The 15,670-nt window shown below is 58.0% G+C and overlaps 3 protein-coding genes across 3 annotated transcripts; all 3 read right to left on the reverse strand.

Annotated features, from left to right (window-relative positions):
* Positions 1 to 216: 216 nt before the first annotated feature.
* On the reverse strand, positions 217 to 2,279 carry LOC34620537. Its single transcript, XM_026336241.1, has 6 exons — positions 2,253 to 2,279; positions 1,805 to 1,873; positions 1,572 to 1,646; positions 1,237 to 1,353; positions 738 to 922; positions 217 to 631 (listed from the first exon to the last, which is right to left on the reverse strand). The coding sequence occupies exons 1-6, from the start codon at positions 2,277 to 2,279 to the stop codon at positions 217 to 219; spliced, it is 888 nt and encodes a 295-aa protein (XP_026192026.1).
* Positions 2,280 to 3,721: 1,442 nt separating this feature from the next.
* Positions 3,722 to 5,215, reverse strand: LOC113147062. Its single transcript, XM_026336263.1, has 3 exons — positions 4,984 to 5,215; positions 4,326 to 4,801; positions 3,722 to 4,096 (listed from the first exon to the last, which is right to left on the reverse strand). Exons 1-3 carry the CDS (start codon positions 5,213 to 5,215, stop codon positions 3,722 to 3,724), a joined length of 1,083 nt encoding a protein of 360 aa, XP_026192048.1.
* Positions 5,216 to 6,522: 1,307 nt separating this feature from the next.
* On the reverse strand, positions 6,523 to 14,827 carry LOC113147063 (ice-structuring glycoprotein-like; the record flags this gene model as incomplete). The annotated part of the gene is given in 14 exon segments (XM_026336265.1): positions 6,523 to 6,528; positions 7,084 to 7,100; positions 8,772 to 8,847; positions 9,444 to 9,604; positions 10,025 to 10,110; positions 11,242 to 11,317; positions 11,456 to 11,579; positions 12,466 to 12,584; positions 13,045 to 13,251; positions 13,468 to 13,588; positions 13,802 to 13,852; positions 13,906 to 14,003; positions 14,329 to 14,398; positions 14,810 to 14,827. Coding segments are annotated over 14 exon segments (1,230 nt in total), but the record flags the coding sequence as incomplete, so codon positions are not given.
* Between the last annotated feature and the right edge of the window lie 843 nt (positions 14,828 to 15,670).

The raw sequence follows: 15,670 nt of genomic DNA on the forward strand, positions 1-15,670 counted from the left end.
TGCCAGTGACTACGCAAGTTTGCTAAGAGGTCCTCTTTACATCTGCTGACTTTTGATGACAAATTAGGGGGCCCCTATTACGGAACCAGCGGCTGGACCCTGTGTGCGCCAGCGTTTTCTTGGCTTATGTTACGGGCTAAGGTGGAGTGTATTTGACTCATTTGTTATAATTAGGTGGATTGTTCTCCGGCCACCTCCGCACGATCCAGAAGACGCCTAAAGCCACTGCTTCAGATCTCGCATCGAGCCCACGCGGCGATGCAGCAAATCCCATCCCTCCTCCTCTAAGATGCGTCGGCGATGGCTGTACCGCCGTCTCGCGAGGCTCTCTTCACAGCTAGCCAGTGCAGAGCTAGCCGAGGCAGTAAGTTCCCCATCTGCCCCCTCTCCAGCAGCACCGGTGGAGGCAGCCGCAGCAGCCTTGGCTCTGCTGGCCCTTGCAGCTGCTCGACCTAGCAGCAGTTTCCCTTGCTGACTGGATATCCTCTGCAAGGAATCTTCGAGATCTTCGCTGCTAACGACCCATGCGTCCGATGCAGCGGCTCCTTTATCTGCTGCTGTTGCTGCTCCTTCGTCTGCTGCTCCTGCTCCATCACCTTCCAGGAGTTGGCTGCTCCTCAAGCGACCCCATCTGTGCAGCACCAGAGTCCGCACGAGGGAAGATCTGGCGTTTTCGCGAAGCTAAAGGCGACTGCTGAGATGCACGGGGGGACGTCAGTTTGCGGTAGGCTACCTACCTGTCTGTCGCAACTGCTTGATGCAGCAACACGGAGTAGCGCCGGTGGGGGGGACCGGCTTCCATCAAGCAAGAAAGCGTCTCCTGAAGATCTGGGGGGGCGAAAACAGAGCTCAGGCGCAGCACGTGGCGGCTTGTAGCGTTCAGAAGGGTTTCGGACTCTAAAGAGGCCTCTTTGGCTCGCTTCTGGGGTGACAAGCACAAAGGCACAAAAGCACAACAAGCACTGCTGGCAGTGGCATGCATGATTTCAGGCTGCATGCAGGAGGGGTCTCTGGCGCGTTGGCACGACAGATAGGGCCGTAGATGATTGTTTGCCGTGCCAGAAGAGGAACAAGCGAGAAAAAGGCTGTCGTGCACAGATTGGGGGTGTTCTTGGAAGCGGCGGCAGGGGAAGAGGGGCACACTAAAAGGGGAGAGAAAGTGCTGGATCGTGGAAGCAAAAGGGGTTTTGAATGGAGAATGGAGCGTAGGGAGGAGAGGAAGAAAGGAGAACAAACCAGGAAGCGAGCGAGGCGGGAGAGGTCCTGGGGTTCAAGCACCTCCAGGTGTCTATGGATGAGTCGCGCCAAGACGTCGAAGACTGGGGTGTTCAGCTTTCCGTTCCGAAGCAAGATCTGCAGGCGTGGAAGCGATAGACGTGCATCGTGCACAGAGGAATCTATGGAGTGAACTTTTTGCCGCGAAAGTAGAGCAGAAGGTGCAGCACTTGCTGTAGCGGAGAGAGACGAACTAGAGGGCACCACAGACACTGTCGGAGGTGCCCGCTGTACGCAGAGAGGAGGTGGGCGAGAGAATCAGCAGCAGCAGCAGTGGTGGCAGTGGCTTCACTAACCTCTGCTAGCAAGGCGACGTCGCTAAGACCCCCCCCAGGAGTCTCCTGCAGCGTCAGCACCCTCTCCGCGAGGCTCTGAGGAAGCAGGCACCCAAAAGAAGCAGCAGCAGGAGTCATTCTGCATTCTGCAGCAGGGAGATGCAGTCTGTCGCCGCAGCAGCAAACCGAGGAAAGCAACTAGAGCTCCTGCGAGAAAGCGTGGAGGGCATGCGAGAGCCAAGGTGAGACCGTACTGCGAGCACTGAGGCTTTGAGAGGGCGAGAGACAGAGGATGCCGCGGCAAAAGCCGCAGCACAAACAACCTGAGGAAGGCGCAGCAGCTTCAAGGATCGCGAAGTGCACGAAGAGAAGAGAGACAGTTCAAAATGCCACGCGCAGCAGAGTCGTGAGAGCAACACCCCTCCAAAAGGGAAGAAGAGACAGGACGGTAGAACGGGAGCATCAAAGCTTGCCGCCATCCGCAAGTTGCAGCTTGGCGTGAGTGCAACAAGACACAGATGCAGAAGGCTCTAGCACAGACAGCAAGACGGGGTGGCGTAAATATCACAGGCACACGGTTTAAGGGAGAAGGCAGGAGCAGGAGACAAGGAGAGACCTCGAAACGAAGCGCAAAAGCAGAGCGCAGCAGTGCGAACAGGCATCGGAAAAGAAGAAGCAGGCAGAAAAGAGGGCACTGCTAACCTCTTCCAGTCGCAGTGTAGGGCCCATGTCTCTCAGCACCTCGAGGAGGGCTGCATGCTTCTGCAGAGACACCAAAGAAAAACGAGGTGTGCAGAGCGTGGTGCATGCCTCGCCACTTGTCTCTGAATTTGCCATCAGTTGCTATGCGATGATGCTTTGCGGGGACGAAATACCGCATGCCCCTCTCGAAAAGCACATAAAAGCCATGAAAAAAAAAGGATGCCTCGAAAAGCAGTGTACTGTGCACACGCGAACCGACGCACGACAGCGCCAGCAGCCAGCCGTGCGAAACGGCGCCGAAGCTGCTACTCCTGACTGCGCAGTCAGGCATCCTTCAGGTGAAGTAAACGAGCAAAATAGGTGGATTACAGAGCCATCTGAGGCTCTCTTCCGCACACCTCTCGGATACTCGGCAGATCTGGCGGCAATTGCACCGCTGTACACCTCCCCGTTAAGGCCACACTGCAGCAACAAGCGCCACAGCAACCGCAGTGGCGATCGAGATGCAGACACACACGACAACTTCAAGATGCAAGCGACGAGGCTATACGGAAAAGGGGAAATGAGGCAACGCAAGAGGCGGAGACCGCTTCTTTGCACAGAGGCGGCATTCGAAACGCAACATGGCAAGGCGTGATCTGCAGTGCACGCCTTGGATTTTTGAGCATGGCCAAACTTCGACGGAGAGGGCAGAGAGAAGGACGCACAAAAGAAAAAAGGAGGGAGGCAAACACAGGCATCAAGATATCAAGAAGCATAGAGGCACACAGACAGACAGAAAGAGAGAGACAGACAGAGAGAGAGAGAAAGAGAGAGAGAGAGAGAGAGAGAGAGAGAGAGAGAGAGAGAGAGAGAGAGAGCGCCCGTGGGAAGCACTCTGTAGACGCATCACACCTTTGAGGGCAGCAGTCATAGAGATATCTGTGAATATGCTCTAGAACAGCCAGCAGCAGCTCAACGTCGTTAGCCTTTAGATGGCGCATGCCTTCTAGAGACCTCCCAAGAAGCAACGGAGAGAACATGGCAAAAGGGCGCTCAGCTGCAGACACACTCCAACAAAGCAACAGCGGCAACAGGCTGCACCCCACAAAAAGGTGCGCAGCACTGGCTTGTGAAGCTGCAGCAAAGAGCAGCGAGAAACGGTGCTTCAAGGGCAGTGTGGAAAAGGATCCGTCAGACACACAGCCACAGCTCCCATACGACACACACAGACATGGCGGCAACACAGTCCTTCAGAGGCTTACGGGGAGCCTGTCGAATAGCCTCTTGCACCTGCTTGCTAAGCAACTGCAGAAAGGACCAGTCTCTGTACTTTAGTGCGGCAAAAGCCTCAACTGTAGCAAAGGCACACATATCTAGAAGGCAGCTTTCTTTACCCGCCTCCGACACCCTCCCTTGCAGTTTTCGAGACTTTTGTGACCCCCCTTTTCCTCCCTTCTTCCTGCGGTGAGACTCCCCGTCTACAGACGTCAAAAAAGGGTGCTTGTGGTTGCTGCGCCAGGCTTTCCCATTATGCTGAAAGGTTTGTGGTGTGTGTGTGTCTCTCTCTCACGGAAATCAACGAGCTGCTCCAAAGAAGGCACAATTCCACTGGCTGCCTTCTGTCGCCGCTGCTGCCCTTTGGGTGCTGCTGCAACTCCCGAGGCTTCCTGGATCCAGACTTCATCTGACTTCCACTGCGCAGCGTTTGAACGCCCCTCCTCGCTGCCAATGCTGCTGCCTTTTCCGGGAATTTCGCTTGACACGGCAGCAGCAGCTGCCGCCGCTGCATGCACCCGTCGCTGTATTTCTGCGGCAACGGCACTTACGAGACCATAGTGATGCAGCTGCGCACCTGCATAGCCCTGTAGCAAACATAAACACACTCACAGATAAACAAGGGAAGCACATGCACCAGCAGCAGTGTTTTCCTGCCCATCGCATCAATGCCAAGCATGTCAATACATACACATATATCTATATATATAGATACATCCATGTATATATAAATGCATATACATATATATACAAATACATATATATATATATATGTATATTAGCACAGCACAGAATCAACAGCGGCAGGTGAGTAACCTGAAGCAGCTTGAGAAGATCTCCTGCTGGCATTTCGGAGAGGTATGGCATTGCTGCGGCTGCGATGGCGTTGAGAAGGAACTTGTGCTGCAGCCGTACAAAGCCAAGAGCAGCTGCTGCAGTTGCCAGCTGATGCGGATACAGCAACGGTAACTGGGGCATGAGGTGTCTCGACAGCTTGTCCACTGCTGCAGTGGCTCGCAACTGAGCGAGCAACCAGCACACCCGCGGCAGATCTGCAGCAGAAGCAGCAGCAACGTCAAAGACACTCATGGAAACAGCGAGAACGCGGCATATCAACGCATCGGCAGGCAAAAGATCCCCGAAAAACATCCGTCCCTGGCATGTCGAGACGGCGTTTTTTCGCGGTGTCACCAGCCGCAGTTTGACTCCCGGGAGCAACATAAAGGCTTTAGCAGCGACGGCAGGAATCTCCAACAGGATACTTGATGACTGACTTTCAAACCTTCTGGAGGCTTTGAGGATATCTCGGCAAAGAATTCTGAAGCGGAAACACGAGGGGTCGCATCCCCCCAAGGCTACAAGCCGCTCGAGTGAGTGCAGCAGCAAGAAGCAGCTGCGCGGCTGCACATGCCTGTCGCAATACATATACACACACACAGAGAGAGAGAGAGAAACGCCAAAGCACTGCACTCGCAGGCAGCAAAGGCCACTCCGTCACAAGAAGACGGCAAAACACACCCTGGCGTCTTGCAGCGAAGCCTCAGCGCGTAATTTACGGCGGCTCTACCCCCTGCAAAGGCGAGATTTGCACTAGCTGCAGTAAGGGCACCAAAATATCGCGCAGCGACATCGGCTACGGGCTGAAACAAGAGCACTGCAAGGGAGACTGTTTGCCTGCCTGTCTGACCTGTAGGCTTCAATGACATGCAGCAGCTGCTGCGCGTCCGTAGCTGCGGCGATTCTTTTCTTCCATCTGAGCGTCTTGAGAGATGAGGCTTTGGCAGCGGCAAAGGGAGCCTCATACACAAATCGCATGCGCTGGGTGGCTTCAAGTGCGCGAGGGCGAACAAAGAACTCTCGATATCTTGAAAAGCTGCCTGTTCCCACTCTCTTGTGGAACCGATAGTAGAATCCACGCTGCACAGAAACAGAGCCGTGAAGGCAGCGGCAGAAGAAGTCAGAAGAAGGGCGCAGGGATGGCAGATACATAGCAGTGGCAGCGGAAAAGATTTTTTGCTGCACGGCGTACAGGAGACAGGAAACGGGGAATGCATGCACACAAAAGAGATTTCGTGCAGACAGGAGAGCTGGATCGAAGGCAGATCACACACAGCTCTCCTCTTGAAATATGTGTGAAGGCGGAGGGAGTTTTGAGACGCAGCGGCAGCTCGAACAGCGACAGGCAGCAGCGAGGAGGCAGCAGAGACAGGAGGGAAGCAGAGGAGGAAGAGAGAGAGGGTCAGAAAGATATGGAGGGTAGAGGTAAAAGGGCAAGGGGTTATTACGGGGGGTTGTTGGGGAGGGAGTATGTAAGTGCGAGGTATGTCTCAAGAGTGGCGTCGAGCTGCAGCAGAGGGAAAACTCGGAGCAGAAGCGAAGCTTACCGTCTGTTGGAATCTGGATGCCTCTGACTTCAGTTCTACCGGTGTAGTAATGGCAAAGCCTGAAGCGCTTTGGGAGCTTCGTAAGGCAACAAGGCCAGTGCCAAATAAGCTCCTGCTACCACTGTGAAGTGCACGAAAGACTTTCTTGCCAAAGACTGCCTTACCAATGCCAATGCTGCTGCTAATGCTACTGCTGCTACTGCTGCTACTACTGCTGCTAATGCTGCTGCTGCACCTCGTTGAGGGAACAGACACGCCGCTGCACGTCCAACTCGATGAAAGCGAAGCGCACAGCCTCTGATGAGAGGACAGCACAGCCCGCTGCATTCTGCAGTGCGCAGTTCCCACCGATGCGGAAGAGGCGCGATGGCTGCTACCTTGTGCTGGTACAAGACACGCTGCCTCTATTTAAGGGCAGCAGATTCTGCGCCTACAAGAAGAAGAGGCACGCCAAAGCCGAGTGGCAGCCAGCTGTACAAGGCTGCTCTGAGCACGGCTGCTCCAAGCACGCCTCTCACAGTTCTCTGCCCCTCAAGACCAAGATGAGAGCAGACCACACTGCAGCGGCGAAAGCGATTGAAGCAGCAGCTGTTTGAGTGGCTGGGTGAGGGTGGTACAGGAGGAGAAACTCATGCCTACGCCATAAATCAAAATCCATAGGCTTTTGTCTGCGCGGCACTGATCTACGGAGGAAGCCCTTTCGCTGCAGCAGTGCATGCAGCCATGCCAGAAGAGACTCTCCAGCTCTTAAGGGCCAGGCACCACGGCATTCCCTCCAGCAGCAGCAGCAGCGAAGAAACGCCTAAAGCAAACGCTGTAGTGTGTAAATCGACGCGTTATAAAGACTGAATGCAAGGCTTTTTGCATATTGTTGGACCTTTTAAATCGCAAAACGCGCAGGCAAGCAGCCTCAGGAAGCTTCCGCTGTAGGCCGTTGGTTCGGCGGCGGGGTATGTACAGCGCGAGGCAGCAGCAGCAGCAGCAGCAGCAGTAACAGCAGCTACGGCAGCACCTGCAGTAGCTGGCTCTTTCTGTGTCTCTCTGTCTGTCATATTCCACGATTTCTTTTCGTTTTGCTGCTGCTGCTGCTGCAGCAACACGACCCTCTGTGTAGGTAGCTGCTGTTGCAGCAACCCGCGTCTGGCGGCTGCCGTTGCTGCTGCTGCCGTTGCTGCTGCTGCCGTTGCTGCTGCTGCTGCTGGCGCTGCTGCTGCATGCAGTTGCTACTCGCCGCGGTCTTCTTCCTCAGCACCCGCAGCAGGCTTTATTGCTGCTGGGATACAGCCAGCAGCACTCTATTCTATATGCGTTGAGGCATCCCTCAGCGACAAAAGCACTCAGAGGCGGTGTGCCTCGGTTGGCTTACCTAAGCCACAGGAGCCAACCTGCAGCAGTAGTGGCAGGTGCAGTAGAAGCGCAAAGGCCTGGTGAGGTGTACAGAGGCGTGTATGAGCAGCCTGCGCTGCTGCTGCTGGCGGGAGCACGTCGTGGGAGCTTCCTGAACTCAGCCTTGACGGCAGCCAGAACCGCCGTTGCAGCAGCTAGAGCAGCAGCAGTGGCTGAAGAGTGACTGAGGCTGCTACTGCGCTGTAAGGATGCGATGCAGTATCACCGTTCCGTTCTAACAGCGTGCTGTGACAGCAGCAGCAGCTGTTGGAGTCTCCCGCGATTTGCGGCTGCAGAGGCAGCGGCAGCCCGTGCGATCTCCGCATGCAGCAGCAGCAGCAAAGGCGGCGAGAGCAGCAGCTGCAGCAGCAGGCGTAGCAGCACCGAAGGAAACTCTCAAGCAATGACCCCTTCGAGTGCCTCCTACCAATGCGGCCTGCCTACAACACGAGTCTCTCAGAATACTCCGAGTTATACAAGACGCATTATTGCAGCTGCAGCAGCAGCCTTCAGATTTTGCTTTTATGCTGCGCACCAACGCGAAATCGCCAGGTGCACGGAGGGCAGCGCCAGGTCCTTCTACACAAGCAGCAGCAAGAGCAGCAAGAGCAGCAAGAGCAGCAAGAGCAGCAATAGAAGCAAGAGCAGCAATAGAAGCAAGAGCAGCAAGAGAAAGAGCAAGAGAAAGAGCAGCAAGAATAGCGGCAACAACGGCGTCAGTTGCAAGTTCTTAGGAGTGCGTAGGTGCACACGGCTTCCTTGGGTGTTTCTCCTCTTTGGTGTTGTTCTCTGCTTTGATTTTGCTGCTGCAGCAGCAACTGCAGCAGAATCTCCGACGACGGCTGCCGTTGGATCTGGCGCCCTCCTCAGCAATTCGTCTGTGCCTTCGAGAGAAAGCCTGCCTTTGCGCGGCAGCAGCGCGACGTATGCAGATCTAAGCCTCATCAGAGCATCGTTTTCTGCAGCCTTCACGGATCTCAGGAGTGCTGGCGAAAGCGACTTCGCGGCAGTGGCTGCTGTCTCGGATAGTCTCCCCGAGGCAGCGCTTTCTTCAGCGGTGAAAGGCAAGTCAGAGGCGTTTTCCGTGTCTTCCGAGATGGCAGTTGGACTTCCAGAGATCCCCTCCTCCGAAGACGATACACTGGAGCGGTCAGAGCAGCGTGAAGAGCAGCAGGAGAGGCTGCTGCAGAAGCGGCAGGAGCCTAGTGGGGATGCCGCTCAGAGAGAGCAGATCGTGCAGCAGCTGCAGCAGCTGCAGATGCAGCAGCATCAACAGCAGCTGCTCAACGCACGACTTCAGAAGCAGCTGCTGCTGCTGCAGCAGCGCCAGCTGCAGCAGGAGCAGCATCTCCAGCATTCGGAGCGGCGCAGACCTCATCCTGCAGCGTCTGAGACACAGTTGGCAAACTCAGCACCGCATAGAGCAGCCAAAGCCTACAAGAGTCAACTTCTCGGCAGCAGCAGGGGGGGAGCACGTCGCAGCAGACGAGACCAGCAGCAGCAGCGGCTGCAGTGGAAGCAATACTTTCTGCAGCAGCTGCTGCTGCAGCAGCCTCAGGAGCGGCAGCAGCTGAGCCCTCCTCTGCAGCACCTCGTGGAGGCAGCCTCCTTCTCAGCGGATGTGACGAGTGAAGCGCAGAAGCAGCAGCAACGGCAGCACAAGCTGCTGCTGCAGCACGGGGGGGTTGTGGTGCCTCTCGATTTGCATCGATCCTCACGTCGGAGGCAGCGTCGCAGCGGAACCTCGCGTGACGATGCGGCTGTGTCTCCCTCTAATGTCGGGGAGAATCACGGAGAAGAGAATTACGTAGTGGAATTGAGTGCAGCGGTGGCTGCTGCTGCTGCGGAGCTGTCGGGAAAGGAGCAGCCGCTGCAGCAGCAAGGGGTCGCAGCGGCGAGTTGGGGGGAAGAGGAAGCAGAAGAAGAGCAGCAGCAGCAGCAGCGACAGCAGCAGCGCCAGCAGCAACGCCAGCAGCAGAGGCGGCTGCCACTGCCGCAGGGGCAGTGTATGTCTGCTGCACGCTTCGTTCCGCAGTGCAAGGCAAGGCAGTGCCTTGCGGCAACCCCACACATGTCTCAGGCAAGCAGCAGCAGCAGCAGCAGGAAGCAGCAGACGAGAATGGGTAGGAGGAAGCTTCCTAGAGATGTGGAGGGGCGTAATGGCGCGAGCTCTAGCTCCAGCAGGTTGAAGGCTTCTCGCCGATCGCTGCAGCGCAGCAGCCGACACCCCGATGGAAACAGCAGCAGCAGCAGCAGCGGCAGTAGTAGGAGTCACAGCAGCAGCAGCAGCAGCAGCAGCAGCAGCAGGCCTTCTCGCAATAGGGGCTGGAGAAGGCAGCAGCCCACAACCGGATTGCATGCAGCAGCAGCATGGCGGCAGCAGCGCGGTGCAGCAGCGGCGTCTGCGGCTGCTGCTGCAGCTCTGAGCTCCCTGCAGCTGTCTGCTGCTGCGGATACAGCCTACAGAACGTCAGCGGGGCAGGCTGCTGCTGCTGCTGCTGCCTTCGACGATGATTCTGAGAAGCTCGAAGAGGCAGATCACCACCACCACAGCAGCAGCAGCAGCAGCAGCAGCGAAGGGCTAGAGGCTTCAAGTGAGGATTTGCTGCCGTATCGTCGACGGCTTGAGCAGCGGCAGATGCAGCACCAAGCGCAGCAGCAGTGGTTTCCGCACGCCTCTCCGGAGGAAGAACTGATTGCGTCACCTCCGCTGTCTCTTGCTTCTCTCTCGTCTGAGACGGATACGATCGACAGCGGGGGCAGCAGCGGCAGCAACGACTCGGAGCGGTTTGAGTATGGAGGCGGCAGAAACAGTGGCTTCGCAGCAGAGGCTGTGGGTAATCCTCTTTCGGGGGCAGAAAGCCTCATCGTGCTCGCAACTACAGGAGACATCTTCCGTGTCTCTACGGGGGGATCCTTCAAGTGGCAAAGACATCTTGGAAGCCCTCTAGCTGCTGCCTACGTTGCTGACACGACAACGACAACGACGACTGCCTCCTCCACCAACGGCGCTAGCAACAGTAGCAGCAAGAGAGACACAAGGAACGGCGAGGCTGGCGAGGAGATCCACAGCGGCATCGGCGTAGACACTGGCGGCGCTGGTTCTGCCGCGTCTGAGTTGTCGAGCACTTCTTTCGTGCCCAGAGCAGAGGAAGACTTTCAGGGGGAAGGCAGACACCTGCAGCACCCCCCCTTCGACAGTGCTTCGGCTACTCCTGGTTCTGCTGCTACTGCTGCTACTGCTGCTGTTGCCGTCGCTCCTCCCTCTCTGCCGAATGGTACAGAAGACGCGGTGGCTACGGCAACAGGGCTGACAGCGTGCAGTGGCTGTGTTGTCTTGGGAGCTGCCCAACAAGAGGCAGTACACACCAACCTTGTTTCTCCTGCCAGCGCAGCCGCAGCAGCAACTGCCGCTGCCGCAGCAGCTGCTTCCCACGGCTCTCGCGAAGCTGCTTCTCCGAGTCGTATGCGGAGATTGCTGCCTGGATACGACGGCAGACTCTACCTGATCGAGCCTGACGGCACTATGGTGGTATGTCCTCCCTTTCGCCTGTCGGAGCCTTGGCGCGCTAGGCGGTCTATATGGGGAGGGTAGCAAGGCTTCTCAGGGAGCGACACGCTGCTTCTTCTTTGTTAGAGCGAAAGCAAGGGGGGAACAGAGGGGAGCGTCTTGAGGCTGCTGCACACTTCGCCGTAGTCGACTGTGGCTCGAAAAAACGCAGTAGGTCGCGCCACGCTACGCTTCCAGTGTCGAGACGGGAGAAGCTGCGTTTCCTCACATCAGAGCTACGTGGGGAGTCAAAAATCTGGATTTTTTTTTTTGCAGGCACTGCAAGTCACCGTCCCTCAAGTCGTTAATCGGCTACCCTTCAAAGCGCCGCTTTTTCCTGGAGTTTACTTTGTTGGGCGCAAGGAGGCTCGCGTGCGAGCTCTTGATCTTGCAACTGTATGCTGCCCTTCACACAAAGAGAGCCGCTGCTCGTGCTGCTCATGCTGCTGCTGCTGCTTGTGCTGCTCATGCTGCTGCTGCTGCTTGTGCTGCTCATGCTGCTCATGCTGCTGCTTGCGCTGCGAGATCGTCAAGACGCTGGCGAGCAACTGCTGGCGTCCTACCTGTACTGCAGGCGCCATCGCCGTAGAAAGCGCCTTGCAAAACTTTTTGCCATAGTCTTGCACCTGCTGCTTCTTGTGATGATGCTGCTTCTTGTGATGATGCTGCTTCTTGTGATGCTGCTGCTTCTTGTGATGCTGCTGCTTCTTGTGATGATGCTGCTTCTTGTGATGCTGCTGCTTCTTGTGATGATGCTGCTTCTTGTGATGATGCTGCTTCTTGTGATGATGCTGTAGGGCGCTGACATTCAAGGCGAGCAGCTCGAGGCTTTGAGGAACGAACGGCGACCAGTTGAAGGACTTGCTCCGTTTCTTGGTGAAGGAGGAGGAAGGGAGGCAGCAGGCAGGCAGCAGCTGCTTCTGGCGCAGAGCATCTGGCAGCTGTGGGCTGTTGATGCGCTCACACACGAACGTCTGTAAGCAGCTTGCCGTGTATTTGTGTGTACGTTTGTTTCTTCTTCGCTGTGAGCGTTCGTTCAGCGTGCGTGTGTGTGTTTGTCGGAGTTTGCGTTTTCACGGCTCATTGCGATGCACACGGCGCGATTTGCTCGATGAAGGGCATCCGCATCTGCCCGTTGAAACGACGCGAGCAGCGCGTGTCTGCTGCTGCCTGCGGCTTTCTTTCGCGCAGCCGCGATTCGTTGTCAGTCTCGTGCATGCAGACCTTAAGCGCCGTGGGGGGTGCATGGAAACACGTTCTTTGACGCATAGACTCTTGTGCGGATGATTTGCCTGCGCGACGCTCTTTCTCTCTCTCTCTTTCTGTGGTGGAACGATGGTGGTGGGGACGGTGTTTATCTGCAGGTGGGGTTTCTCGTGGATCGACGTGAGTGGCTTTGGAGGTCTTCCTGAGCCGCCTCGAGACGTCGAGGAAGTGCGCGTGGCAGAGACACTGAAGGCGTCGCTCAGGGCGGAAGGGGACTTGCTGTACATGCTGCAGCGGCATCCCTCGGCGACTGCTGCAGCCACAGACAATCCCGCTGCAGCGGCGCCTTTATTTTTGAAGTTTCCTGCGCCAATTGCTGCTGTGTATGCGGTCACGTCGCCTCTGCAGCAGCAGCAGCAGCAAGATTCGCTGTGGCAGCAGCGGGAGCTGCCGGAGAATCCCACTGCCTATACGCTGCAATTCGTGACTCGCCAGAGGCGCCCTTCGGTATGTGGGGAGCCGTAGGAAACGCTGGAGCAGGCGCTGCGACTAAACTCGAGCGGAGGAGGGGGGAGAAGGGGGAGAAAGGGCTCTGCGAGTGCTTTGCTTGAATCGGCGTCACAGAGAGACAGGCGCCCTCGCTGCAGCGCCGTGAGAGTCAGCGCAGCTGTTTTTCTTCGAGGTGTTATGCGTGTCGTTTGCTGCGCAGGGACTGCCACTGCCTCCTGATCCTTGGCGGGGAGCAGCGGCTTCAGCAGCGGATACTGCCAACACCACTGCCGTCCCCTTTTACGTCTCCTCGCTGCTGCCCCCTCCGCTGCTGTCGGCTCCCCAGCAGCAGCAGCAGTTGGTGCCGCTGCAGTCGATGTGCCTCCTGCAGGAGGTGCTGCCTCCCCGTTCTCTGCAGTGGACCCCGTCGAAGTACGCGCTAGAAACCTCGACGAGGGCGGCGGATGCTGCTCTCGTCGAGGCTCTGGCAGTCGCACCGGCAGCTTCTGCGCCGCTGTACGGGAAGGCGCCTCTGCCTCTCGAGGCGCCTCCGGGGTGGCAGCCGTCTCTGCTCCCCACGGCACAAGAGCAGAGGCTCGGCGGCAGGCAGCAGCTTCCCTCCACTGTCTCGCGAGAGACTGAAGGCGAGAGGACCCCCTGGTGGCCTCATTTGGAGCAGCAGCAGCGGCAGCAGCAGCAGCAGCAGCAGCAGCAGCAGCAGCAGCAGCTCCCTTTCGACCACCCCCTGCCTCGGCCCTTCAACCCCATCATGTCTCCCGTGCTAGGCATCCTGAAGCGATGGGTGCAGCGCGTCTTCCACACGGATTTGGGCAGCAAACAGCAGCAACAACAGCAGTGGCAGCAGGCGCTCCCGACCTCCTTGCAGCTGCAGCAGCACCACCCGTGGCGTCACTATCGCAGCCGCTCGCTTCATCAGCAGCACCGTCTGAGCGAAACGCCGCAGCAGCAGCGGCAGCAGCAGCAGCGGCAGCAGCAGCGGCAGCAGCAGCAGAAACAGGATGAGGACGGGGAAACGCAGTCTGCGGATGCTGCAGAGACGCTACCTGCTGTTTTGTGGTTCGGGTGTGTCTTCGCCGCCGTCTCCGTGATGCTTTCTCTCCGCGCTTGGCTCAGCAGACAAGCCTTCGCGAGAGGACTTGTCAAGCGATGGCGGCATTTGCAACGCTGGCTAAGACGGGTGCTGCAAACGCAGCAGCAGCAGCAGCAACTGCGCAGCACCGGAGACAGCAGGAGCAGCGGTCTTATGAGCTGCAGACCGTTGCTTCTTCCCCATAACGAACTAGAGTCCAGCGCCTCGCCATCCCTTGCTGCGCATGCAGTCTTTCCGGGGAGAGGAGCCTCGGGAGACATCATTTGGAGCTGCCGAAGCAGCAGCAGCGACAGCAGCAGGAGCAGCAAGAGCAGCAGGAGCGACAGCAGCAGCAGCGACAGCAGCAGCAGCGACAGCAGCAACACGCGCTCCGAGAGGGCGAGTAGAGCCGGCGTAGAAGGCACGAGGATGCGAAAAGGACGCGGCGACACACGGCGCTTATTGCGGACAGGCATTACATTCGTCTCTCCGATTCTGTCGACGCGTCTACGGCGGAATCTCGCGGCGAGTAAGAGCAGCAGCAGCAGCAGCAGCAGGAGCAGGAGCAGCAGCAGCAGGAGCAGCTGGAAGGCGTGCAGCGCTGGGGAGGAGGAGCGGCGTGGAAGCCGTCACAAGCGGCGGCTCACCAAGAGACGTGGGGCAGCGAAGAAGCTGGCGAGTTCGTCCTTCCATCTGTCGACGCCTCAGTGGCGCCGAGAGGAGTTTTCTCTGTGCACCAACGCGCAGGAGCAGCTGCCGAGAGAGCTGCAGCATCAGCGTCTGCCTAGTCCTCTGCAAAGACGGGGAACTGTGGATGCGGGTGACAATCCTTGGTTTCAGCAGCAGGGGAGTTCAGAGGCAGTTGGGCTGTCTCTGCCCTCCGTCTCTCCTCGCCAGTTTGGCGAAGACACCCCTCCCGTTCCCCTCCTAAGGACGGCAGCAGCCACAGGCGACAGCTCCGTCCCTTCGTCTGCGCGATATCCCGTCGGTGCGGCAGAGACAGGAGCTCCTTGGTGGGTGCGACCGCTTCCCATGAGAGCTCCCCAAGAGGGGACTGCCGAGCCTGCTGCCTTCAGACGCGTTGGAAGATCGTGTGCCTCGCTCGAGGAGATTCTGCTGAGCGCCGCTCGACAACGACGAGCCTGGATCCTCGACGTGGGCGTCTCTCCTCTGCCCTTCGCCGACCTGCAGCGACTGCAGCAGCTGCAGCAGAAGCGGGAGAGCAGCTGGCAGCAGTCGGAAGAAGCTCCCTCACCGGCGGCGTCTACCCCGGAGGGTGCGGCGAAAGCAGCGGCGGCGGGGGGAGGAGGAGGAGGGGGCAGCTGCTTCCCTGCAGGAGGAGGCTTGCCTCTCGCGGCTAGCCCTCCACGCGACGCGCCTGAGCCTCCCCTCGTGCCTTCTTCTCAAGCGCAGCCAGCGATGCAGCAGCAAGGTGGCGTGGAGGCAGACTTGGAGGAGCAGGGGCAGGCGGAGAGTGGGGACGAGCAAGACGGGGAGAGCCTCGTGAGGCATCAACGTCTCGACACACACAGCCTCGAGGACGACACGGGAGCCACCTCCGGAGACTCGCTCAGCCTGTGTGTGTCGTCGTTGTCGCCTCCCGTCTCTCCCGGCATTCCAGCGCGCTCAGCACTCCTCAAAATCCTCGAAAACGGAAAATTCGCAAGAACCTTCGCCATCGAAAAGCTGGTCGGCCGTGGTGGCTTCGGCACAGTTTATGAGGTGTGTTGATTCTTGAGAGAGAGAGAGAAAGAGAGAGAGAAGCGTCGCACAAGAAGAGACGCTTCTCTCGACACGCAGCATGGTTTTTCTCCGCGATTTTTAGAACGGTTTGCGAGAAGGGGAAAGGAAGGGAGTAGTCGGGGGGGGGGGGGGGGGGGGGACACCGCAATCACCCCGTCGCCCGGCACCGCTTCCTCTGGGGGCGGGGCCCACGTCAGGGAGAAGGTGTGGCTCTCGCGGCTGCCCGTGACAGAGAAGAAAAAAAGCACGAACGTCTCACTACTACCCTCCACCAAAGCATTACATCGTCTCCGGCTCATCTATCGCCCTCACC

The sequence above is a fragment of the Cyclospora cayetanensis genome, unplaced genomic scaffold (genome assembly GCF_002999335.1).
Source record: "Cyclospora cayetanensis isolate NF1_C8 unplaced genomic scaffold, CcayRef3 CcayRef3_contig_119, whole genome shotgun sequence".
Classification (NCBI taxonomy): domain Eukaryota; phylum Apicomplexa; class Conoidasida; order Eucoccidiorida; family Eimeriidae; genus Cyclospora; species Cyclospora cayetanensis.

Coding starts and splice junctions, on each gene's coding strand:
- LOC34620537 (XM_026336241.1), bottom strand. CDS start 2,279: ATGGGCCCTACACTGCGACTGGAAGAG. Junction 1,354..1,571: donor ACGTCGCCTTGCTAGCAGAG/GTTAGTGAAGCC, acceptor CCACGCCTGCAG/ATCTTGCTTCGGAACGGAAA. Junction 632..737: donor CAAGCAGTTGCGACAGACAG/GTAGGTAGCCTA, acceptor GGTGCTGCACAG/ATGGGGTCGCTTGAGGAGCA.
- LOC113147062 (XM_026336263.1), bottom strand. CDS start 5,215: ATGTCATTGAAGCCTACAGGTCAGACAGGCAGGCAAACAGTCTCCCTT. Junction 4,802..4,983: donor CGGAGTGGCCTTTGCTGCCT/GCGAGTGCAGTG, acceptor ATATCCTCAAAG/CCTCCAGAAGGTTTGAAAGT. Junction 4,097..4,325: donor ATCTTCTCAAGCTGCTTCAG/GTTACTCACCTG, acceptor TGTTTGCTACAG/GGCTATGCAGGTGCGCAGCT.